A 25,699-nucleotide genomic window follows, 5' to 3' on the forward strand; every position below is an offset into this window, starting at 1 on the left:
TACCATAATAACATGCAACTCATGTATTTGATCGGATGAAATAGTTTTCACTTCATTTATATTTTATAAACCCTGGGTTAGTTAAATTTGACTCTTGGGGTGTGAAAACTATTTGAGCTAACGATGGTTTTGCAGATGTTAAAATCAGACTTCAAAATAAGGAATTTGAAAGCTGAGTTAGCTAGTAACACTTGGACATATTTATTGAAGGAAAAAAACAATGATTGAAATTCATGATTTTGTCATCCAAATAAAAAAAGGAAACCTCACTTTATATCCACCCCTATAATATACTTCAGAGTAAGGTTATACTTAAAAGACCATGAAGAATCCTCCCAAAAATTACAAAAAGAAAACCAGTAAAAATGTGTCTCACTCAAAGTTGAATATAATATATTTTTACTACCAAAGTAGCCTAGACATTTCAGTCAATATGTTGCAGAATGTTAGCAATATTATTTTTACAGCATGGATAACAGGGTTGGGTCAATTTTCAATGAGAAAAATGTGGAATACTTTCTAAATTGACTGGAATTGCCCACAGCCCTGATGTATAATATCAATAAAATACATCATAAATACATCTTATAAATTATATTCTTCAAGATAAAAAACTTTTTTTTTATACAGTAACAATCAAGATTTCACAGACTGAACAGAAACCGCAGGGCACTGCATGAAACCATAACGCTCAGCAACAATTATGGCATCATTAACACCTCAATTCTGCCTCAACATACTGTAGTTCCATGTTCTCACCATACAGTAACACTTTTAGCAGTTTCTCTAGGAGCGGTGGTTCAAGTACCAAAACTCTGCACAATAAAGTGTGAGATGAGATCTTGGGAGTAAAAAAATTACATCAAGATCTCATCTTCCTATGCCAACTACTCTACCATCCTAATCCCCCATGTCTCCCTAACCCTTATAAGACAATGATATGATAAGTGCTCTCTGAAAAAAATGTGAGTTGTTGTAAGGCTTGTGAACAGAAGATTCCATGGAAATATCGGACTAATATCTGAGCCCTTTTATTATGTCATAATCGTACGACTGCTCATAGTGACAGAGTTCCTCTATGAACAGTCTTCTGAAAGTAAATATGTTAAGCGTTGTTGACTACTGGCACAGTTCTCCTTCTTGTAATCGAAATGATGCGCAGCGGAGTTTGAAAATGCGTTGAAGCAATAAAATGCAGGGCACAGCAAGCTCTTTCTGTTCTACCTCCATTAAACATAGTGCTATAAAAAAAATAAAAAAATAAAATCGCTCAATCTCCCCAGCGGGCAAAGCTGGTTGAAATGGCATCATTACAACCAGATTACAACCAGTAACCGGTTTTGCCCGCTGGATCCACTATCTCCGCTATCTCTCCTTTCAGACTCTTGCAGCAAAAACAAGGTCCAGAGTCCTATAGGTGAAAAACTAAAAACACTGGGGTAACCATCCCCCAAAAGATCACAACATCATAAACAGTTTATCAAATCCTCTTAAATAAATAAATAATTACTAGTTCCTATTGGGTAAGGGCGGAGACAGGGGCGTAGACCAGGGAATTAATGGTTGGTTGTGCAGTGCAGAGTTGCACACAAAATTGAGTTAGGTTAGCTAGGCCCCTGTCCCATCCCTATTGCCCCCTTTCTCTCTCTCTCCTCCTCCTTCATTGGGGATAGATAGGCTACATAATTGGCGTGTTGGGGTAGTTCCCATAGCTGGGTGTAACAATACCAAAGCCGCCTGCTGCCCGCCCTCAGTCACACAACGCTGTCCTGCAGCAGGGGCTCAAAGTCCTCGTCGCTGGTCGGCACCTGCGTGTCCTCGTCGCTGCCCGGCAACGGGGTGTTGATGTGGACGCCAGCGAGTGTGGAGGTTTCCTTGGAATCGGCGCAGGTCACAACTGGAGGCTCAGTGTGTTCGGGGATAAACAAGGCTACCAGGAACGCCACGACAACCGTGCACGAGCCCAGGAGGAAGGGAGGGCCGGGGATCAGTGATTTCTGTATGGAGAGAGACAGTATATTATAGATATGAAGAGTTTGATTCCAAAACACGATATAGCCATTTTCAGAAATGTTGGCAAATTGACATGAATTAAAAACACATCTTGTGAAAGACCTGGAGCTATAATTCTTTCATCTTACCATGACATGAGTTAGTGAAAACCCAGACATGATTTTGACCAGGTATACATCGACCAGTTAAATCAAGGTAAAAGCTATGATCCATTATTGATGTCAATTGTTAAATTCACTTTAATCAGCAGAGATGAAGGGGAGGAGACGGGTTAAATAAGTATTTTTAAGCCTTGAGACAGTTGATGCATGGATTGTGTGTGTGTATCATCCAGATGGTTAATGGGCAAGACAAAAGATTTAAGTGCCTTTGAATGGGGATTGGTGGTAGGTGCCAGGCGCACCAGTTTATGTCAAGAACTGGACGCCGCTGGGTTTTTCACGCTCAACAGTCTCTCGTGTGTATCAAGAATGGTGAACAACCCAAAGGACATCCAGCCAACTTGACACAACTGTAGGAAGCATTGGAGTCGACATGGGCCAGCATCCCTGTGAAATGCTTTCCACAACTTGTAGAGTCCATGCCCTGACGAATTGAGGCTGTTCTGAGGGCAAAAGGGGGGGTTGCAACTCAATATTAGGAAGGTGTTCTTAATGTTTTGTACACTCAGTGTATACTGCAAGGTCATTTTATTTTAGAGTGACAAAATGCTATATATCCACCCCAAACAACAGAACTCCCGATTGGGTTTTAAACAGTTACATGTAATAAAGTAGGCCTATCTATACATACATAAATATTAAATGATCCCAAACAGTAAGTCTGATTACATGTAAAATAGGCTTTTGAGTGACTAAAATATAACCCATAATCCTTTATTGGGGCTAGAAATGTTCAAACGAGCAGGAAGTTTGAAAATCCAGGAGTCGATGGAGCTGTTGGAGGAGGGAGATCGGAGTGAGATGTTGTTCAGGTGTATTCTGCACCACACTCGCCCTGAAGAGCGTGTCATCAGTCCGGTCAAACCTGGGCCGGCTCCACGCACCAGGCCTCCAGTGCGCCTCCTCAGCCCGGTACGTCCTGTGCCGGCTCCCCGCAGTCGCCTTGAAGAGCGTGTCATCAGTCCGGTGAAACCTGTGCCGGCTCCACGCACCAGGCCTCCAGTGCGCTTCCTCAGCCCGGTACGTCCTGTGCCGGCTCCCCACGCTCGCCCTGAAGAGCGTGTCATCAGTCCGGTGAAACCTTTTGCCGGGTGCACGCAACAGGCCTTCAGTGCGCCTCCCCAGCCCGTCCGTCCTGTGCCGGCTCCCCGCACTCGCCCTGAAGAGCGTGTCATCAGTCCGATGAAACCTGTGCCAGCTCCATGCACCAGGCCTCCAGTGTGCCTTCCCAGCCCGGTAAGTCCTGTGCCGGCTCCCCACACTCGCCCTGAAGAGTGTGTCACCAGCCCTGAGCCTCTGCGCCGGTGCCTAGTCCAGGCACAGCATCCTGTCCCGCTCCATGGCCGGAGCCGTCCTCTGCGCCGGTGCCCAATCCAGGCGCGGCCTCCAGTCCCGCTCCATGGCCGGAGCCGTCCTCTGCGCCGGTGCCCAATCCAGGCGCGGCCTCCAGTCCCGCTCCATGGCCGGAGCCTTCCTCTGCGCCGGTGCCCAGTCCAGGCACGGTGTCCAGTCCCGCTCCATTGCCGGAGCCGTCCTCTGCGCTGGTGCACAATCCAGGCGCGGCTTCCAGTCCCACTCCATGGCCGGAGCCTTCCTCTGCGCCGGTGCCCAGTCCAGGCACGGCGTCCAGTCCCGCTCCTTGGCCGGAGCCTTCCTCTGCGCTGGTGCACAATCCAGGCGCGGCCTCCAGTCCCGCTCCATGGCCGGAGCCTTCCTCTGCGCCGGTGCACAGTCCAGGCACGGCGTCCAGTCCAACGCCATGGCGGAGCCTTCCATAGGTCAGGGCATGACTAGGGGGTGTTCTAGTCTTTAATTTCTGTTGGTGTGAGTATGGCTCCCAATTGGAGGCATCTGATGATCGTTGCCTCTAATTGGGGATCATACTTAGTGTGGTCCTTCTCCCACCTGCGTTGTGGGATATTGTTTTGTTTAGTGCTGATGTGCGTTACGTACTGCACGTTGGTTTAATTATTCGTTCTTTGAAGTTTCACCTTAATAAATATGTGGAACTCTACGCACGCTGCGCCTTGGTCCGCTCATTTCTACAACGAAGGTGACAATCACATAGCCGATTTATTGTATCCAGAGTATACAATGTGTTTTCTCTTTTTGGATATTTAAGCAATTTTTTGAAAAATGTTATGGGAGTTTTACGGGGTTTTCTGCTAGGATAAAACACAGGAGGCTTTTTGAGTTTTATTATGTACACTTTAGGAAAGTATTTAAGGATTAATAAGGACGCAATTAACAGCCCGTTGTTTGCAGTGTTTCCCGTCGCTGGATCTTGGTTCTCTCCTTTTCATGAGCATGTTTAGAAAGTTATCTTTCGGCCAACAGATATCACAGACTCCAAAAACTGTTGAAGGGATCCATAGTAATCAAAAGGTCAAAAAGTCCATGACACTCAAAGCTAACATGATGCTAGTTAGCCAATGTGCAAACAGCTGAGAGTGATAGCTTTCTATCACTGCAGGTTAGCCATATACAGTACAGTGCCTTCAGAAAGTATTCGCACTCGTGATGTAATTATAATGTCAAAGTCGAATTATGTTTTCCTCAATGTTTACAAATTAATAAAAAATGAAAAGCTGAAATGTCTTGAGGAAATAACCCCCTGTTATGGCAAGCCTAAATAAGTTCAGGAGTAAAAATGTGCTTAACGAGTCACATAATAAGCAGCATGGACTCACTGTGTACAATAATAGTTTAACGTGAATTTTGAATGACTAACTCATCTCTGCACCCCACACATACAGATCATTGTAAGGTCTGTCAGTCGAGCAGTGAATTTCAAACTCCGATTCAACCTCAAAGACCAGGGAAGATTGCAATGCCTCGCAAAGAAGGGCACCTACTGGTGGATGGGCAGAAATAAAAAAGCAGACATTGAATGTCCCTTTGAGCGTGGAGCATATGGATGGCAGGTAGCCTAGTGGTTCGAGCGTTGGACCAGTAACCGGAAGGTTGCTGGATCGAATCCCCAAGCTGAAAAGGTAAAAATCTGTCGTTCTGCCTGTGAACAAGGCAGTTAACCCCCTGTTCCCCGGTAGGCCGTCATTGTAAATAAGACTTTGTTCTTAACTGACTTGTCAAATTAAATGGTGAAGTTATTCATTACACTTTGGATGGTGTGTAAAGACACAATCTTCTCTGTTGCTGGAGAGGGCGGAAAACACACAGGGATTTCACCATGAGGCCAATGGTGACTTTACATAGTTTAATGGCTGTGATAGGAGAAAACTGAGGATGTATCTTTGTATTGACACACCATCCAAAGTGTAATGAATAACTTCACCATTTGGCATCTGTTATAAGAATGCTACCAAAGTTAACACAATAGCAAATTTCCATGCTAGCTACAGTGGTTGCTCCACTAAAGGTTTTGCGATTATGCTGCGGGACTTAGAGGTAATTTGTGGTTTAGTAAGGTACCCTGCATCACCACTTCATTGCTCCAGATCAGCGCAAGAGATAGAGCACTGATTATGCTTTTGGGGCCTACTGTGTCTCTAACTGACAATGAATGGGCGACATAAACCTAAATAGAAACTGATAATTGTGCACGACTTCAGTATTACTTACTAGTATTACTCACCATGCAATCTGCGCCGCAGTACACTGCAACTTTTAAAGGATGAACCACTGTAAATAGGCTAACAAGCGCAAATGTCATTTTTGTTGAATTTGAACATTTACAAGTGAATGTGAACAAGTGAATTTGTGCAATTAACAAAAGTTTTGATGCATGCTTGTCTGCCCTGCGAAGATAGGGGAGGAGCACAATGGCCGAGAACAGAGGAGAAAAGCGCAAGGAAATCAAAAGATAGCAGTGGCAGATGTACAGATAACTCATCCAAAGGGCTTTGACTTCTCAAACACTGCAGAAAGCTTACACAATATGATGCCCCGTCACCTTACTAATTTAGTAACTTACTTAGATAGCAAGCTAAACTTAGGTGTCACGTTAAGGCAAAATTTGTTATTTTTAATACAGGAAAGAAATATTAAATGTGTAAGATTTCTCTTGCTGCGTTTTGTAAACGTGGATCTAAAATGCTTCTTATTGTAATTTCTGCCCAGCATCAGACATCGTGCTTCTACACCTGCATTGCTTGCTGTTTGGGCTTTTAGGCTGGGTTTCTGTACAGCCCTTTGTGACATCAGCTGATGTAAGAAGGGCTTTATAAATAAATTTGATTGATTGATGAAAACTGTCTGAAGGCACTGTATATAGAGAGTTGGGACAACTTTTTGATTAAAAAAAAATATTGTTCTAATTCTAGGCATTCAGAAACATGGCATTTTTTAAAAATATATTCCCTGTGTAATGATAATCAGCTGCGAACATGGCTGCCATAGAATGTTGTCGTGTCCTGTAAATGCATCATAATGCAGAAAACACAATGTCCCAACTCTCTATACACATGGCTCTGGATATAGCTCGTTTTGGTATGAAACAAGTGTGTCGCATATCGCCTTTAGCAACAAACAAAAAAATTGTGGTATCCAATTGTTAGTCGTTACTGTCTTGTCTCATCGCTACAACTCCTGTACGGGCTCGGGAGAGACGAAGGTCGAGAGCCTTGCGTCCTCCGAAACACAACCCAACCAAGCCGCACTGCTTCTTAACACAGCGCGCATCCAACCCGGAAGCCAGCCGCACCAATGTGTCGGAGGAAACACCGTACGCCAAGCGACCTGGTCAGCGTGCACTGTGCCCAGCCCGCCACAGGAGTTGCTAGTGCGCGATGAGACAAGGACATCCCTACCGGCCAAACCCTCCCTAACCCGGACGACACTAGGCCAATAAAAAACACATTTTAAAGAACATCTAAAGAAAACGTCATAAAAGTATGAGAACAACCATAATTCAAACACATAGAAAGGGATCCCTAAGCATTCATTTCAGACAGCGACCCATGAGCATTCATTTCAGATAGCGACCCACGAGCATTCCTTTCAGACAGCGACCCACGAGCATTCATTTCAGACAGCGACCCACGAGCATTCGTTTCAGACAGCGACCCACGAGCGTTCATTTCAGACAGCGACCCACGAGCATTCATTTCAGACAGCGACCCACGATCATTCGTTTCAGACAGCGACCAACGAGCATTCCTTTCAGACAGCGACCCATGAGCATTCCTTTCAGACAGCGACCCATGAGCATTCATTTCAGACAGTGACCCACGAGCATTAGTTTCAGACAGCGACCCAGGAGCATTAGTTTCAGACAGCGACCCACGAGCATTCCTTTCAGACAGCGACCCACGAGCAATTTCATTTCAAAATGTGTGTTTATCGTGTTTTGTGAATCAAACCCTTCAGATATAACTTGTTTTTCTGTAGGAACTTGACTTCACATTCATATAAAACACAAATAACATAATCCATCTCTGAATAAAGAAACAGAATGATTCAGTATTACAGCTAAGGAAATTAATTGCAAGTGCTTACTTAGAAATAAATATGTTTTAAAGCTAAAGAATATAGATGTATACGGCTAGTCTGCCTGGCCCGAGAGGCAGAATGAGAATGTGATATTGGTTTTAGTAATCCAGTTACCTCAGCCGGTGGGTTTATAGGTATAGGGTCGATGGGGTATTCTCCCTGGATGGGGTCAACGGTGTTCAGCTCTACGTTGAACATGAAGAAGATAAGGCCATACAGCGCTGGGCCCAGACCGTTACACAGGCCCCGGATACCAGTGATCATTCCTTGCACCAGACCTGAGGAGAGAAAGGTTAGTCGTTTATTTGTCAGTAACGATGTGTAAACACATGTAGCTACATAGACCATCTGCGGTTCCTGGGCAGAACACACAAAACAGAATGACATCACAGAAAACACAGCATATACATAACCATCCATGAGGGTCTGGTTCTGATAAATAGTATATTATAAAAAATTAAAAAATTAAAACGATAACAGGATTTGTCTGCTATGAAATCAAACAGTCAACTTTAAAAACATCCATGCATTCATATGCTGTAAAGTGTCTTAATGGAACATGTTAGTAAAAAAAAATGTCTCCAAAAATTGAATAACATTTATTCACTTTCAAAAAAGGGCAACGGCGGAGGAAAGGTAGTACCGTAGAGAACGGGATGAATGGATAGATTACATACAGTAAAAGGCAATAAGGGGATGGTTTTACCCTGCTTATCTGGGTCTGCGCTGTGAGACACCAGGGCGCTCACTGCAGGAAAGGTGATACTAGACATGGCTGCTACTGCACCCGCAGCCCACATCATCCTAAAAACCACAGCGAGAGAGAAAGAGACACAGAGGAGACAGTGGTTAGCTACAGACACATACAGTGCGAGACATCACTTAGCTAAATGGACCCACTCTAAGGAGTCGCACCCTCCGGACCAGCCCTACTGAGCATGCTCAATGATCTTTGACAAAATCGATTCCCGATCCTCCTTCTCTTTTCTTTTCATTTTAGATAGATTCTAAAGACGAGGGAGAAATATATACCAGTAGCTACATAAACATACAGATTTTGACATGTAACACATTTTAGGACAGCTCTGTCGATCATACTCCACTAACCACAGTGAAGAGAGAGTTAAAGGTGACCCACCATGGCTCTGACCCAAAACCGTACCAGGCCAGCTGTAGAATCTGGAAGCCCAGCCCCAGTAGAACTGTGTTCTTGTTCCCGATCGTTCTCATCAAGACTGTCAGGATAAGTGTCTGCAACGACAAATAATCAATGAATCAAACAAATGTATTTATAATGCCCATTTTGTATCAGAAGTTGTCATTCGTGCTTTACAGATTGCCAATTCATTTCTTCAGAAATATTGTATGCATAGGAATGACACGAGTTGCTACATTACATTGGAATGCTTTTCTTTTAAGTAGGATAGACCGGGCAGCCTCAGGCTATGTCGACATGATTTACAGCTAAACGTGGAGCTAGATTAAATACATTCCAAAGGACAGTCACACAGTTGAACTGAGACACATGCTGTTAACCTAAGAACGGATTGTTCGTTAACACATTGCAGTTCCCCACAGACACAGTTAAATGGACTAGCAGAAGGTCACCATTGAGTCAGATACGTACCTGGGCTATGATGGAGAGGATTCCAACCACCCCGATGAACACCGCAATCGTTGCCGATGAGAAGTTAATGACCTGAGTCGGGGTAGAGAGAAAAAAAGAAAGAAAGCGAGAGAAAGAGAGAGAGAGAAAAAAGAGAGAAAGAGAGAGAGAAAGAAAGGACAGAGAGAAAAAAGAAAGAACGAACGAAAGAACGAACGAACGACAGCATTAGCCTCTCTTTCTCTCTTTGCTCCAAGGGTCCAATGCAAAGTAACATAACTATGCTAAATGACTAGCACTTGAATGTGCTCAATGGAGATAGAGCTGTACACGTGGATCTAAAAAGAACAGCGAAAGAACACTCTCTCTATAATTATAGTCACCGTACTAAAACGAACTGAACCAGAGTTACTGAACCAGAGTTACTTTGAACACTGTGCGCTGAAATAACTTTGCTGTTCTTCATCTCTTGTTGTTGCACTTGTAGTTTATGTAGATGATGTTATAATTTGCAATATGGCATGTCTTTCTTAATTTCCCCTAAGGGGATAAATAAAGTTGTACTGAATTGAATCTCATGTTTACTGCCAGATGGTGCTGGTAAATGTAAAGGAGTTGTCCTGCCTAAGATACAGGACAAGCTGGATATTTACCTGTCTAAGGTAGAGAAAAAAGCTAGAGTATTGGCCAGCTTCAGGTAGGTAGGACAGGAACACGGTTATACAGATGAGAAGAACCGTGGGATCCTTCCCCACTTTCCTCATCGACTGCAAACAAGAGATAGACCAAAGACTTTTAAACAACAGAGAGACACCAAAGTCTTTAAAAAAAGGACACACCCTAATGAAACCATTAGCTGATGTAGCCTTCTCAGCATAGCATGGCATGCCATGGCATAGCACTCACCTGGAAGGGGTCGGCCTGCTCCCAGGTGATGGGTGCACCCCAGGTGTTGAGTCTCATCTTCTCCGGGAGGGACTCTGGCACGGCCAGCAGGATGAAACAGATGTCTGCCAGAGCAACCAGTGTAGCCACCAACACCACCAGGTTGTCACCGTAACACGCGGACAGGTACGCCCCGATGGCTGGACTCGTCACCAGGCTGGCAGCAAACGTAGCCGATACCTAGGGACACAGGAGGAGAATTTAGTTTCAAACACACAGTTGTTTCGAGGTCAGTTTATATTTCATCATGATAGTCCACTCAGTGACAATTGTCACTGTTTTCCATCAAGTCCTGTCGTTTGTTTTGTGTTGTGTAATTTTAGAATTGTATGGGAGCCAATAGCTGTCAACAACCCAATTGTCAGGGATGCAGTCATTTTTTTTACAAGTGGTTGAGCTACAAAGGAAACAGAATTTATGTTCATTCAATGCCAGGGCTCAAAATACAAAGAGAAAGGGGAGGGAGAATTCAATGGGATATGGTATACTACGAGCATTTGGCTGCACCTGCTACCATCTACTAATCTGTGTGCACAGCCAATAAACTTTGATTTGATTTACTGCATGCTGTGACCTCAAGGGACCCATCATGACACAGCAGTATGAGATATGAAAACCACCGTGTGAAGGATAGGCTTGCAGAAACGTGACACTACCTACATCTATTCTCAGCACAAAAGGGCACTTTGCATGACCCTTATAGAATTACAGAACTTGATCTTTACTCACATAGATAGAAAAGTTCAATTATCCACTACCCCTCTTCCCCAATCGACATGGGAATCAAATGAGACAGATACTGGGCATCCTAACAAAACATAGAAATCACTTTTTACCAATCCGTATGCGGTGCTTCTCTCATGCTCCTCCGTGACATCAGCGACATAAGCGAAGATGACAGAGAAGGTGACAGAGAAAGCCCCTGACATGGAAATCGCTGCAAAGTACCACCTGAGGGAGGGAACATTGTCAGTTAGACTCTTTTCAAACTGCCAGTCAGTCACATTCAAGCAAGTGCATTTCACACCGTGTACTTGACAAACAACATCAACAAATACTCATTCAGACTCTAAAGATAGAGATTCCGTGACCGATTCCTTGACAGTCTTAAAGTGTTTACCAATTACAAATGCTGACTAAAATTGGTTTAAAAAAACTATATGGTGGTGTGTGCATGAGGGATAATATAGTATTTTAATCTAAAAAAGCACTGTTACATTTGGACAAAGACTACACTCTTAGACAAAATTTGCGAGGGATAGGGTTCTACCATCTGAAGATCCCTTTTTGGAAGACAATGGTTCTTTGTAAGGCAAAGTGTTCTACCTAGAACCTTTAATTTCCTAAGAACTGTTTTTTGGGAAAAGGGTTCTTTGATGATTCTTTGGAAGGCAAGAAAGATTCTTTGGAATAGAAGAAAGATTCTTTGGAAGGCAAGAAAGATTCTTTGGAAGGCAAGAAAGATTCTTTGGAAGGCAAGAATGATTCTTTGGAAGGCAAGAATGATTCTTTGAAAGGCAAGAAGGGTTTTACATACAGAGCATTCTGAAAGTATCCAGACCCCTTGACTTTTTCCACATGTTGTTGCGTTACATTTTATTCTAAAATGTATTAAATTTCGGGGGTATTCAATCTACACACAATACCCCATTATGATGAAACGAAAACAGGTTTAGACATTTTTGCAAATATATATATTTTTTGTAATTAAAACAGATATACATATTTACATAAGTGTTCAGAGCAATACTCAATACTTTGTTGAAGCACATATAGTACCTATAGCAGCGACTACATCCTCGAATCTTCTTGGGTGTGACATTACAAACTTGGGAGTTACTCCCATTCTTCTCTCCAGATCCTCTCAGGCTGGATTGGGAGTGTTGCTTCACAGCTATTTTCAGGTCTCTCCAGAGATGTTTGATCGGGTTCAAGTCCAGGGTCTGGCTGGGCCACTCAAGGACATTCAGAGACTTGTCCCGAAGCCACTCCTTGGCTGTGTGCTTAGAGTCGTTGTCCTGTTGAAAGGTGAACCTTGGCCCCAGTCTGAGGTCCTGAGCGCTCTGGGGCAGGTCTTCATCAAGGATCTCTCTATACTTTGCTCCATTCATCTTTCCCTTGAGCCTGACGAGTCTCCCAGTCCCTGCTGCTGAAAAACATCCGTTCTCAACTGGCAGCTTTATTAAATAGTACCCGCAAAACACCAGTCTCAACGTCAACAGTGAAGAGGCGACTCCGGGATGCTGGCCTTCTAGGCAGAGTTGCAAAGAAAAAGCCATATTTCAGACTAGCCAAAAAAAATAAAAGATTGGAAAAAAGTGTTACGGACAGACTAATCTAAGTTTGAGGTGTTCAGATCACAAAGAAGAACATTCTTGAGACGCAGAACAAATGAAGATGCTGGAGTGCTTGACGCCATCTGTCAAGCATGGTGGGGGCAATGTGATGTCTGGGGGTGCTTTGGTGGTGGTAAAGTGGGAGATTTGTACATGGTAAAAGGGATCTTGAAGAAGGAAGATCACTCCATTTTGCAACGCCATGCCAGGGTATGCCCTGTGGACGTAGCTTAATTGGAGCCAATGTCCTCCCACAACAGGACAATGACCCAAAGCACAGCTCCAAACTATGCAAGAACTAAAATTACTGGCAATGCACAAACAATACTGTACAAAACAATATAATTATTGAGATAAACCAACATGAGAGAAATATTGAACTTTATTAATGTTTCAATGGAACCAACCAAAATCATACAATTATTTAATACAAAATAAATGACATTTTTTCATAATTATTGGCACTCCTCATTTAATACTTAGTGCCACCACCTCTGGCAAGGATAACAGCATGGAGTCTTTCCTGTAATGTTTGACAAGGTTAAAGAACACATTTGGAGGGATTTTGGACCATTCCTCTATGCAGATCCTTTCAAGATCCTTCACATTCTTGGGTTTGCGCTTATCAACTGCCCTCTTCCACTCAGCCCACAGGTTTTCGATTGGATTGAGGTCCGGCAACTGAGATGGCCATGGCAGAACATTGATTTTGTTGTCACAGAACCATTACTGTGTGGATCTTGAAGTATGTTTCGGGTCATTGTCTTGTTGAAAAGTCCACCTGCGGCCAAGTCCCAGCCTTCTGGCAGAAGCAACCAGATTGATTGTCAGCCAAAATTGCCTGATACTTGGTGGAATTATTTATGCCGTCAAAGTGCCCCTGGACCTCTGGAATTAAAACAGCCCCAAAACCTCACTGACCCCCCTCCATGTTTCACCGTGGGTATGAGGTGCCTCTCCTTGTATGCATCTCTGTTTCGATGCCAAACATGCCGAAGCTGTATCTTACCAAAACGTTCAATTTAGGTCACATCTTACCAGAACACCTTCTTCCAGTCAACATTTAAATAACTTTTGGCAAACTCCAAGGGCTTGGGGTTAAAAAGGACTTTCTTCTGGCAACCCTTCCAAAGTGCCTGTGGTTGTGGAGGTGGCGTCTGATGGTTCTTTTTGAAACCTAGTGATCCCAAGGCCTGCAATTATTTCACAGTGATTCTTGGGGATTTTGCTGCTTCTCTCACCATCCTCCTCCCTATCCTGGGGGGCAAAATGCATATGCGTCTTCTACCCGTGAGGTTTTTAACTGTTCCATATCTTTTGCATTTTTTAATAATTGCCCTGACAGTGCTCAGTGGTATATTCAATCGTTTGTGGATCTTCTTGTAGCCATTGCTTCAACACCTGCATTGCTTGCTGTTTGGGGTTTTAGGCTGGGTTTCTGTACAGCACTTTGAGATATCAGCTGATGTACGAAGGGCTATATAAATACATTACCAGATTTATGAAGGTCTACGACCATCTGTCTCTTTTGAACAGCCAGTTCTTTTCTTGTCTTTCATGGTGTTGGATGACAGCGGGATATTGCGTGTGTTACCTCATTTTTATACCCTAGTGAAACAGGAAGGGATGTAATGGCTCAATATAGTTCCTTAAGACTTAGATAAACTTAAATAAGTGGAATTTAATTTGTGGTTTTTGGTAGATGTTATTTACAATAATCTTTAAGAGTGCCATTAATTGTGAAACCTTGATTTGGAGGACATTGATTTTTAATTAAATCAATACATTATTTTGGTTGGTTCCATTGAAACATTAATAAAGTACATTATTTCTCACATGTTGGTATTTTGAATTTATCTCTATAATTATGTTGTTTATATTTGTTTAAACATTGTTTGTGCATCGCCAGTCAAGGGTGCCAGTAATGTTGGAGTCCACTGTATTTAGGGGATAAGCAGTCAGCTGGTATTTTGTCTATAATGGAGTGGCCAGCACAGTCACCGGATCTCAACCCTATTGAGCTGTTGTGGGAGCAACCTGACCGTATGGAACGTAAGAAGTATCCATCAAGCCATTCCAACTTCTGGGAGGTGCTTCAGGAAGCATGGAGTGAAATCTCTTCAGATTATCTCAACAAATTGACAACTAGAATGCTAAAGGTCTGCAAGCTGTAATTGCTGCAAATGGAGGATTCTTTGACGAAAGCAAAGTTTGAAGGACACAATTATTATTTCAATGAAAAAACATTATTTATAACCTTGTCAACATCTTGACTATATTTCCTATTCATTTTGGAAGTTCATGTATGTTTTCATGGAAAACAAGGACATTTCTAAGTGACCCCAACCTTTTGAACGGTGTATATATATATATATATATATATATATATATATATATATATATATATATATATATATATGTATATATATATATATATATATATGTATATACACACACACACACACACACACACTCACACACATATATATATATATATACACAGTGCCTTGCGAAAGTATTCGGCCCCCTTGAACTTTGCAACCTTTTGCCACATTTCAGGCTTCAAACATAAAGATATAAAACTGTATTTTTTTGTGAAGAATCAACAACAAGTGGGACACAATCATGAAGTGGAACGACATTTATTGGATATTTCAAACTTTTTTAACAAAACAAAAACTGAAAAATTGGGCGTGCAAAATTATTCAGCCCCCTTAAGTTAATACTTTGTAGCGCCACCTTTTGCTGCGATTACAGCTGTAAGTCGCTTGGGATATTTCTCTATCAGTTTTGCACATCGAGACTGAAATTTTTTCCCATTCCTCCTTGCAAAACAGCTCGAGCTCAGTGAGGTTGGATGGAGAGCATTTGTGAACAGCAGTTTTCAGTTCTTTCCACAGATTCTCGATTGGATTCAGGTCTGGACTTTGACTTGGCCATTCTAACACCTGGATATGTTTATTTTTGAACCATTCCATTGTAGATTTTGCTTTATGTTTTGGATCATTGTCTTGTTGGAAGACAAATCTCCGTCCCAGTCTCAGGTCTTTTTCAGACTCCATCAGGTTTTCTTCCAGAATGGTCCTGTATTTGGCTCCATCCATCTTCCCATCAATTTCAACCATCTTCCCTGTCCCTGCTGAAGAAAAGCAGGCCCAAACCATGATGCTGCCACCACCATGTTTGACAGTGGGGATGGTGTGTTCAGCTGTGTTGCTTTTACGCCAAACATAACGTTTTGCATTGTTGCCAAAAAGTTCAATTTTGGTTTCATCTGACCAGAGCACCTTCTTCCACATGTTTGGTGTGTCTCCCAGGTGGCTTGTGGCAAACTTTAAACAACACTTTTTATGGATATCTTTAAGAAATGGCTTTCTTCTTGCCACTCTTCCATAAAGGCCAGATTTGTGCAATATACGACTGATTGTTGTCCTATGGACAGAGTCTCCCACCTCAGCTGTAGATCTCTGCAGTTCATCCAGAGTGATCATGGGCTTCTTGGCTGCATCTCTGATCAGTCTTCTCCTTGTATGAGCTGAAAGTTTAGGAGGGACGGCCAGGTCTTGGTAGATTTGCAGTGGTCTGATACTCCTTCCATTTCAATATTATCGCTTGCACAGTGCTCCTTGGGATGTTTAAAGCTTGGGAAATCTTTTTGTATCCAAATCCGGCTTTAAACTTCTTCACAACAGTATCTTGGACCTGCCTGGTGTGTTCCTTGTTCTTCATGATGCTCTCTGCGCTTTTGACGGACCTCTGAGACTATCACAGTGCAGGTGCATTTATACGGAGACTTGATTACACACAGGTGGATTGTATTTATCATCATTAGTCATTTAGGTCAACATTGGATCATTCAGAGATCCTCACTGAACTTCTGGAGACAGTTTGCTGCACTGAAAGTAAAGGGGCTGAATAATTTTGCACGCCCAATTTTTCAGTTTTTGATTTGTTAAAAAAGTTTGAAATATCCAATAAATGTCATTCCACTTCATGATTGTGTCCCACTTGTTGTTGTTTCTTCACAAAAAAATACAGTTTTATATCTTTATGTTTGAAGCCTGAAATGTGGCAAAAGGTCACAAAGTTCAAGGGGGCCGAATACTTTCGCAAGGCACTGTATATATACACACACACACACACACACACACACACACACACACACACACACACACACACACACACACACACACACACACACACACACACACACACACACACACACACACACACACACACACACACACACACACACATACATACATACATACATACATACATATATATATATATAAACAAACATTGGGGAGGGGGGCTTGCCTGTTTTGCATGTTATTTTAATACGTGCCACATATCAGTTTACAAACAATGTAGAAAATTACATATATATCATTGAGTTAATAAAGCCGCATACAAACATGGACTGTTTCTTGTTTTCTTGAGTAAGGCAGCTCCAAAATGCAGGTGTTTCAGCCTCGCTCAGTGTTTTCTGTGGTGGTAAGGCACACCAGCAGAAAATAGGAGCATTGCACCGTGAATGGCTCAGCATTTCACCGTGATTAGCTCAGTGTTCTGTCACTCATGGGGACACACGTCACCTGCCTTTAATAAGGGTAGACATCATGAATGTGAGCCCTTTGGGTCCTGCCATAAACTTAGATTAGAAGTGCCCTTCCAAAAATGCTCAAGGTCATTTGCTACATATAAAATGACGTCAAATCACGTTATATCTACAGTAGCTTTGATTGGATCATCAACATAAATCAAGTAGACAATCTACTGGCAAATCCTTTTTAATCATTGTCATATAAAGAGAAATAATGAAGAGAAATTATAGATAATAAGTATCGGTGCTCATTAGCCATTGGACATAAAAAGTACACAACAAGTTGGAAATCGCAAATTCAACAATGAGTCGTTTGGAAGGAATCACTGGCTAACTGCAAGTGTTGCAAAAAAAAAACATTAACGTTAGCCTGCTATTCAATGGTGTGGCTGTGAGTTCCCACCATAAATCCAGAGAATGCCAGACTACGATGACAAAGTTTGATGACAAAATTTTCCCACAAAGGACCTCTGCGCCACTGTAATATGCAAGGGATAAATGTATACTGTTGCTAAGAAAGTAATACTAAGTGTATGTTGTGTAGTAAGCTGTTAGTAGACCATATGTGTCTCACCCTAATAATTTGGTCTATTTTCACCAAAGCGGTATTGTAAACACATCACTGGTGGTCCGGTGAGTGCTTGTTTGGATACTTTCTGTACATCTTTGACAGTGCTACTGATAGTAGTGGTGGTGCATAGCTTGCACGTGCAAATTCAGCACACACAAGATTATATAATAGAATTGTGTTATTTGACGTGTCAAATTAAAAGCTTATTTAACGCGTCAAATAGTGTTATATGGCGTGTATATTTTTTGACACGCAAAGACCTAAATGGCGTTCAATGTGCCTCACCTTAATAATTTGGTCTATTTTCACCTCTTGATTTCGCCTACTGTTCTAACTTGGTGGTGCACCTAAAGCCTACAACCTGTTTCAGAGAAATGTAATCATTGAATATGGTAAGAGCTTTCATTGTCTGTTTATATGCCCCCTTTATTTATCCTACGGTTTTGACTTGTACAGGGAGCACACTGTAAGAACGGCCCAAGTTCTGAATTCAGTCGCTGTACATTTCAAAAGTGCTGATCAAATAGTTATATTTGTCGCTTGCTCTTTAATGTCTTAATCAAAGTTACAGATTTCCTCTTATCTGCTTGTCGTTCACTTATGCCATAATTTGTACATCTCAAGTAGAAACCACATTTGTTTAAGTAAGTCAGACATAACAGCTATGTCTTTTTAAAAGGCAGTAAATTAGGCTGAATTAACTGTTTCGCTACCAGACAAGGCTCTGCTGAAAGCCAGGTGTAGCAGTGGTAAGGTGTGGGGACTCTGCTGTTGGGACTCTGCTGTTGGGACTCTGCTGGTGGGACAGCTTTATGTAGACCCTAACAGTTTGTGGGCACTGTTTGTCACCGTTATAGTGCAATTAATGTATTGTTTAGTGTTGTGTCGTGTAGTGGCTTTGCTGGCATGCATGCCACATTTTTTTTGTTTGCCCCAACAAGATTTACATGCTAAAATCGCCACTGAGCTGAGCTGAATTTTGAGTTTCATAGCAAAGTGTCTGAATAATTACGTAAATAAGGTATTTCTGTTTTTAATACATTTGCAAAAATGTCTAAAAACCTGTTTTCGCTTTGTCATTATGGGGTAATGTGTGTAGATTGATGAGAAAAAATGTTTTTTTTTTAATCCATTTTAGAATAAGGCTGTAAAGTATCATAATGTGGAAAAAGTCGAGGGGTAAAAATACTTTCCAAATGCACGGTATGGACATAGGATTAGGATGCTGTATGTAGCATTTTAAGATATTACAACAAAAGCGATAAACAATACTTGTCCAGCCTTTGCTACTATGCTTGCAGATGTGCATGATACGCTGCGCCACTAATCAAAAAAGTATTTTATAACTTACAACATCCTATAGCTACATTTTGGTTATTTTAACATTTAAACCAAAAACATGTTTTACATTTTTTTTTGCACTGCATGGATCACTTGAGCGGTGCAAGGCAGCATTGCTGTGTGGTGCACTCAAAATGTCCTGCAGTTGAGTAGCCAACTTAGGCTACTGCTCAAATGTTGCTGTAATAGGTTTACATTTTTCTCTTTTGCATTTTGTTTTGCTGCAGTTGAAAAAAAAACTGAGGCCAGACTGCAACATTTTAGAAGCCTAGGACTGTGGCGTGTGTCTGTGCACTTTCCCTCCCCTGTGCGCTGTAAATGGGACAAATGAAAGCAGCACAGTTGAAGTTTGAATTAATGATACGAACACATCAGGTTGCAATTTCATAAAGTAGAACTGTTGACTCATTTATACTCGCTTGCTTGTGTGTCCTACTTGGCCCGCAAGCCTTGTGTTTGACACATGTGCGCTAGTCTATTGGCCATGTTATGACTGACTTGTGATCATTGCCCTTGCTAGTTTGATTGTATTGTGTCTAGTTAGAGTTTTGTTAAAAATATTGACTCACTGAAACGGTGCATCCCGAATGGGTGGTGGAGGCCAACAATGTACCAGGCCAGCTGTTTGGGATGTCATATACAGTGCCTTGCGAAAATATTCGGCCCCCTTGAACTTTGCGACCTTTTGCCACATTTCAGGCTTCAAACATAAAGATATAAAACTGTATTTTTTTGTGAAGAATCAACAACAAGTGGGACACAATCATGAAGTGGAACGACATTTATTGGATATTTCAAACTTTTTTAACAAATCAAAAACTGAAAAATTGGGCGTGCAAAATTATTCAGCCCCTTTACTTTCAGTGCAGCAAACTCTCTCCAGAAGTTCAGTGAGGATCTCTGAATGATCCAATGTTGACCTAAATGACTAATGATGATAAATACAATCCACCTGTGTGTAATCAAGTCTCCGTATAAATGCACCTGCACTGTGATAGTCTCAGAGGTCCGTCAAAAGCGCAGAGAGCATCATGAAGAACAAGGAACACACCAGGCAGGTCCGAGATACTGTTGTGAAGAAGTTTAAAGCCGGATTTGGATACAAAAAGATTTCCCAAGCTTTAAACATCCCAAGGAGCACTGTGCAAGCGATAATATTGAAATGGAAGGAGTATCAGACCACTGCAAATCTACCAAGACCTGGCCGTCCCTCTAAACTTTCAGCTCATACAAGGAGAAGACTGATCAGAGATGCAGCCAAGAGGCCCATGATCACTCTGGATGAACTGCAGAGATCTACAGCTGAGGTGGGAGACTCTGTCCATAGGACAACAATCAGTCGTATATTGCACAAATCTGGCCTTTATGGAAGAGTGGCAAGAAGAAAGCCATTTCTTAAAGATATCCATAAAAAGTGTCGTTTAAAGTTTGCCACAAGCCACCTGGGAGACACACCAAACATGTGGAAGAAGGTGCTCTGGTCAGATGAAACCAAAATTGAACTTTTTGGCAACAATGCAAAACGTTATGTTTGCCGTAAAAGCAACACAGCTCATCACCCTGAACACACCATGCCCACTGTCAAACATGGTGGTGGCAGCATCATGGTTTAGGCCTGCTTTTCTTCAGCAGGGACAGGGAAGATGGTTAAAATTGATGGGAAGATGGATGGAGCCAAATACAGGACCATTCTGGAAGAAAACCTGATGGAGTCTGCAAAAGACCTGAGACTGGGACGGAGATTTGTCTTCCAACAAGACAATGATCCAAAACATAAAGCAAAATCTACAATGGAATGGTTCAAAAATAAACATATCCAGGTGTTAGAATGGCCAAGTCAAAGTCCAGACCTGAATCCAATCGAGAATCTGTGGAAAGAACTGAAAACTGCTGTTCACAAATGCTCTCCATCCAACCTCACTGAGCTCGAGTTGTTTTGCAAGGAGGAATGGGAAAAAATGTCAGTCTCTCGATGTGCAAAACTGATAGAGACATACCCCAAGCGACTTACAGCTGTAATCGCAGCAAAAGGTGGCGCTACAAAGTATTAACTTAAGGGGGCTGAATAATTTTGCACGCCCAATTTTTCAGTTTTTGATTTGTTAAAAAAGTTTGAAATATCCAATAAATGTCGTTCCACTTCATGATTGTGTTCCACTTGTTGTTGATTCTTCACAAAAAAATATGTTTTATATCTTTATGTTTGAAGCCTGAAATGTGGCAAAAGGTCGCAAAGTTCAAGGGGGCCGAATACTTTCGCAAGGCACTGTATAATCATTTGGCTGCTCTAAATTCTTTTTACCAGCAGGTGCCACTAGTGTACACTTTGTTGATCAAAGCCTTGAGTATAAACCTATTTTCGACACAACGGGCTGGATAGCCTCAATGCTTCAAGAAGCTTAGTTTCCCCATCACTAAAGATTGAGGGTGATCAAAAGTTTCAATTGAGAGATATCCTCACTCTGGCTGGATTCCAACAGGAATTACACTTCACATTCCAAAGTGAGCATAACGTGCCTTGCAGGCCTGATGTGGCCTGTAAACAAGGAGCTTCCTACCACCAGTGTTAGGGTATAACTAGGCCCTCAAAGATAAGGCTTTAGATATATGTAATTTACTGTCATAAAGGCTTTTAAACTTTAAAGGCTAACACGGCTGGTGCAAACACTCATTGAGGGTTCTAGGAAGAACCCTTCAAAGATGAAAGGGTTCTTAGTAGAACTGTTAATATCAAACCAAATCCAATTTTATTGGTCACATGCACCGAATACAGGTGTAGACCTTACCCTGAAATGCTTACTTACATGCCTTAAACCAAACAATGCAGTTCAAGAAATAGAGTCAAGAAAGTATTAACTAAATAAACTAAAGTAAAAAGTGTAATAAAAAGTAACACAAAATAATAACTTGGCTATATAGAGGAGGTACTGGTACCGAGTGTGCGGGGGTACAGGTTAGTTGAGGTAATTTGTACATGTAGGTAGGGGTAAAGGGACTATTCATAGATAATAAACAGCAATGTAAATAGTCCGGGTGGCCATTTGATTAATTGTTCAGCAGCCTTATGGCTTGGGGATGGAAGCTGTAATAGAGGGTTCTAGGAAGAACACTTCAAAGAGGGTACATAGAGGGTACTAGGTAGCAGCAAAAAGGGTTTCCCTATGAGGACAACCCGAAGAACCCTATGTGGTTTTACTTTGACTTTTTTTCTAACTGTATATTTCATGTTTAAATGTGCTTATTGTTTAATTCTAATCAAATAAACAATGAATACTAAACCAAATCACAACAGTGTTTTTTTTTCTTGGCCAGCAGAAACGGGCGGTCTTACCAGGGACTGAGTCTCATAAGCGGGATGGGGGCGCAGGTGAAGAACACAGTGACCAATAGGAAGGACCGTCTGCCCCACACGTCTGACAAGGCACCAATCAGAGGGGCGCTCATGAAGGACAGAAGACCCTGTTGAGGAGGAGGGTGAAGAGGGTAGGAGCCTCTGTTAAAATTGCCATGGTTACCAGCAACCCATAATGAGAAGGCTCATTCATCTTTAAAGGAAATGAGAGCGAGCTTGATTACAATCATGTTGCAGCACAAAAATGGCTCGTTTTATGACCTATAATAAACCTGCAATAAACATGCACATGATATGAAATAATAAGATACTGAAAAAAGATCAGCTAGAGTACACAGAATAAAGAATGTGCTGCTTTTGTTCAACTCTATGGGGGGGTTTCCTCTGTAGCATAGAGGTGATCAATAAATGGCATAATTGGATCATTTTTTGGCAGGATATACTGTTCGTAGTCTTTGCTAAATAGTTATTTCTAAGCTTGATGTCTTACCTTCACCCCTTGAATGAGACCATTCATCAGAAACGTGTGCTGTGGAAATGTTTCATGTAAAACCTGCAAAGAACAGAGAAACCACAAACATCTTAAACAGGGATGTTCGATGGAAAGGCTGCCAAGAAACCATAACAGTTACAGACACACACACAAACACACACACACACAAGCATTTTAACAAGACAAGAAACCTACCCTAAAAAACAACACAGGTGCGTTTTACTAGACCATTCAAAAGGGAAGGTTGACAGAGAGGGAAGATAGACAGAGAGAGAAGGTGAGAATAGAAAGATGAAGAGGAAAATAAGAGCAAGAGAAGGATGACTGTACAGTGTCAGAAAGAACAAGATAGAGAGCGATAGAGACCTATAGACAATTAGTATTTCTGTAATTCCTCATTACCTCCTTTCTCGCCTCCTTCTCAACCGTATTAGAGGGAAAGGCCAAGGGCCCTCGGTCCCAATGAGTTTTGAGAAGATTTATCTTAGTTAATCCAGAACACTCTGGGTCCATATGTGTTTAGAGAATAGATAGAATGAGGATCGGAACGGAATAGGAGTAAAAAGCTCCACCCTGTCTCTTTGCAAGTTAAGGGAAAGTCTATGGGCCAAATGTCCCCTCCACTTCCAAAATTTGAAAAGATGCTCACACCTGCGAAGTCATGATTTGTCCAAAGCACCAGAACAAATGCTGCTAATTATCTCACGCATCCCCTTGTATCATGGCAGACCTCCGGTACCATTTACAGTTGAAGTCAGAAGTTTACATACACTTAGGTTGTAGTCTTTAAAACTAATTTTTCAACCACTCCACAAATGTATTGTTAACAAACTATAGTTTTGGCAAGTCGGGTTAGGACATCTACTTTGTGCATGACACAAGTAATTCTTCCAACTATTTTTTACAGACAGATTATTTCACTTATAATTCACTGTATCACAATTCCAGTGGGTCAGAAGTGTACATACACTAAGTTGACTGTGCCTTTAAACAGCTTGGAAAATTCCAGAAAAAGATGTCATGGCTTTAGAAGCTTCTGATAGGCTAATTGACATAATTTTAGTTAATTGGAGGTGTACCTGTGGATGTATTTCAAGGCCTACCTTCAAACTCAGTGCCTCTTTGCTTGACATCATGGGAAAGTCAAAAGAAATCAGCCAAGACCTTAGAAAAAAAATTGTAGACCTCCACAAGTCTGGTTCATCCTTGGGAGCAATTTCCAAACAGATGAACGGTATCACGTTCATCTGTACAAACAATAGTACGCAAGTATAAACACCATGGGACCATGCAGCCGTCATACCGCTCAGAAAGGAGACGCATTCTGTCTCCTAGAGATGAACGTATTTTGGTGCGAAATGTGTAAATCAATCCCAGAACAACAGCAAAGGACCTTGTGAAGATGCTGGAGGAAACAGGTACAAAGGTATCTATATTCACAGTAAAATTAGTCCTATATCGACATAACCCGAAAGGCCGCTCAGCAAGGAAGAAGCCACTGCTCCAAAACCGCCATCAAAAGGACAGACTACAGTTTGCAACTGCACATGGGGACAAAGATAGTACTTTTTAGAGAAATGTCCTCTGGTCTGATGAAACAAAAATAGAACTGTTTGGCCATAATGACCATTGTTATGTTTGGAGGAAAAAGGGGGTGGCTTGCAAGCTGAAGATCCCCATCCCAACCGTGAAGCACAGGGGTGGCAGCATCATGTTGAGGCGGTGCATTGCTGCAGGAGGGACACGTGTACTTCACAAAATAGATGGCATCATGAGGGAGAAAAATTATGTGGATATATTGAAGCAACATCTCAAGACATCAGTCAGTAAGTTAAAGCTTAAAGCTTGGTTGCAAATGGGTCTTCCAAATGGACAATGACCCCAAGCATACTTCCAAAGTTGTGGCAAAATGGCTTACGGACAACAAAGTCAAGGTATTGGAGTGGCCATCGCAAAGCCCTGACCTCAATCCTATGGAGCGAGCAAGGAGGCCTGCAAACCTGACTCAGTTTCACCAGCTCTGTCAGGAGGAATGACCCATAATTCACCCAACACATTGTGGGAAGCTTGTAGAAGGCCACCCGAAACATTTGAACCAAGTTAAACAGTTTAAAGGCAATGCTACCAAATACTAATTGATTGTATGCAAACTTCTGACCCACTGGGAATGTGATGAAATAATTAAAAGCTGAAATAAATCATGCTCTCTCCTTTTATTCTGACATTCCACATTCTTAAAATAACGTGGTGATCCTAAATGACCTCAAACAGGGAATATTTACAAGGATTAAATGCCAGGAATTGTGAAAAACTAAGTTTAAATGTATTTGGCTAAGGTGTATGTAAACAAGATATTATGAAAAGATGGATGCGAGGAATCAAGGCCATTTTGTTTTAGAAAGAGCCCTACACTCTTAAAAATAAACGTGCAATAGGAGAACCATTTGAGGGTGTCTGAATGAACCATACATGGGATGGTTCTTTGAATAAACATACAAAAATGCAAAACCAGACATGTTTCGGCCTTCCAGGACCAGAATTCAATAGACTTGCTGTAGGGTTTCAAGGCCTATTTGCATATTTCCCACAGTGCCTTTCAGGTGAATTTTTGAGTTAGCACCCATGAATGTGTTTGCTATTGACAGAGACATGCTTGTTGCACTCATCCAATTTCATTACTCAGCCTTTTAAACAAGAGAGATCCTTAAAAAAATGAAACATATTTCATAAGGATTTATTTTTCAGGACATAGTTTTACCCTAATACAGTGGCCTGAAACTCTTGGTTTACAGGCCACATTAGGCTTGCAAGTTACATTATGCTG

At 41.8% G+C, this 25,699-nt stretch overlaps 1 protein-coding gene across 2 annotated transcripts in view; it reads right to left on the reverse strand.

Annotated features, from left to right (window-relative positions):
• Positions 1 to 382: 382 nt before the first annotated feature.
• LOC139410050 (hippocampus abundant transcript 1 protein-like) overlaps positions 383 to 25,699 on the reverse strand; it is a 30,194-nt gene continuing 4,877 nt past the window's right edge. The window contains exons 3-12 of one of the 2 annotated variants that reach the window (XM_071155485.1): positions 22,873 to 22,935; positions 22,362 to 22,489; positions 11,013 to 11,127; positions 10,138 to 10,356; positions 9,885 to 9,998; positions 9,253 to 9,324; positions 8,764 to 8,876; positions 8,332 to 8,429; positions 7,740 to 7,903; positions 383 to 1,997 (exon numbers count right to left, since the gene is read on the reverse strand). In XM_071155485.1, the coding sequence (XP_071011586.1) occupies positions 1,755 to 1,997; positions 7,740 to 7,903; positions 8,332 to 8,429; positions 8,764 to 8,876; positions 9,253 to 9,324; positions 9,885 to 9,998; positions 10,138 to 10,356; positions 11,013 to 11,127; positions 22,362 to 22,489; positions 22,873 to 22,935 (1,329 nt within the window). In that variant the 3' untranslated portion in view covers positions 383 to 1,754. The remainder of the gene's footprint in view (positions 1,998 to 7,739; positions 7,904 to 8,331; positions 8,430 to 8,763; positions 8,877 to 9,252; positions 9,325 to 9,884; positions 9,999 to 10,137; positions 10,357 to 11,012; positions 11,128 to 22,361; positions 22,490 to 22,872; positions 22,936 to 25,699) is intronic. The other variant, XM_071155486.1, reaches the window with a different exon arrangement.

Source organism: Oncorhynchus clarkii, chromosome 5 (genome assembly GCF_045791955.1).
Source record: "Oncorhynchus clarkii lewisi isolate Uvic-CL-2024 chromosome 5, UVic_Ocla_1.0, whole genome shotgun sequence".
NCBI classification, from domain to species: domain Eukaryota; kingdom Metazoa; phylum Chordata; class Actinopteri; order Salmoniformes; family Salmonidae; genus Oncorhynchus; species Oncorhynchus clarkii.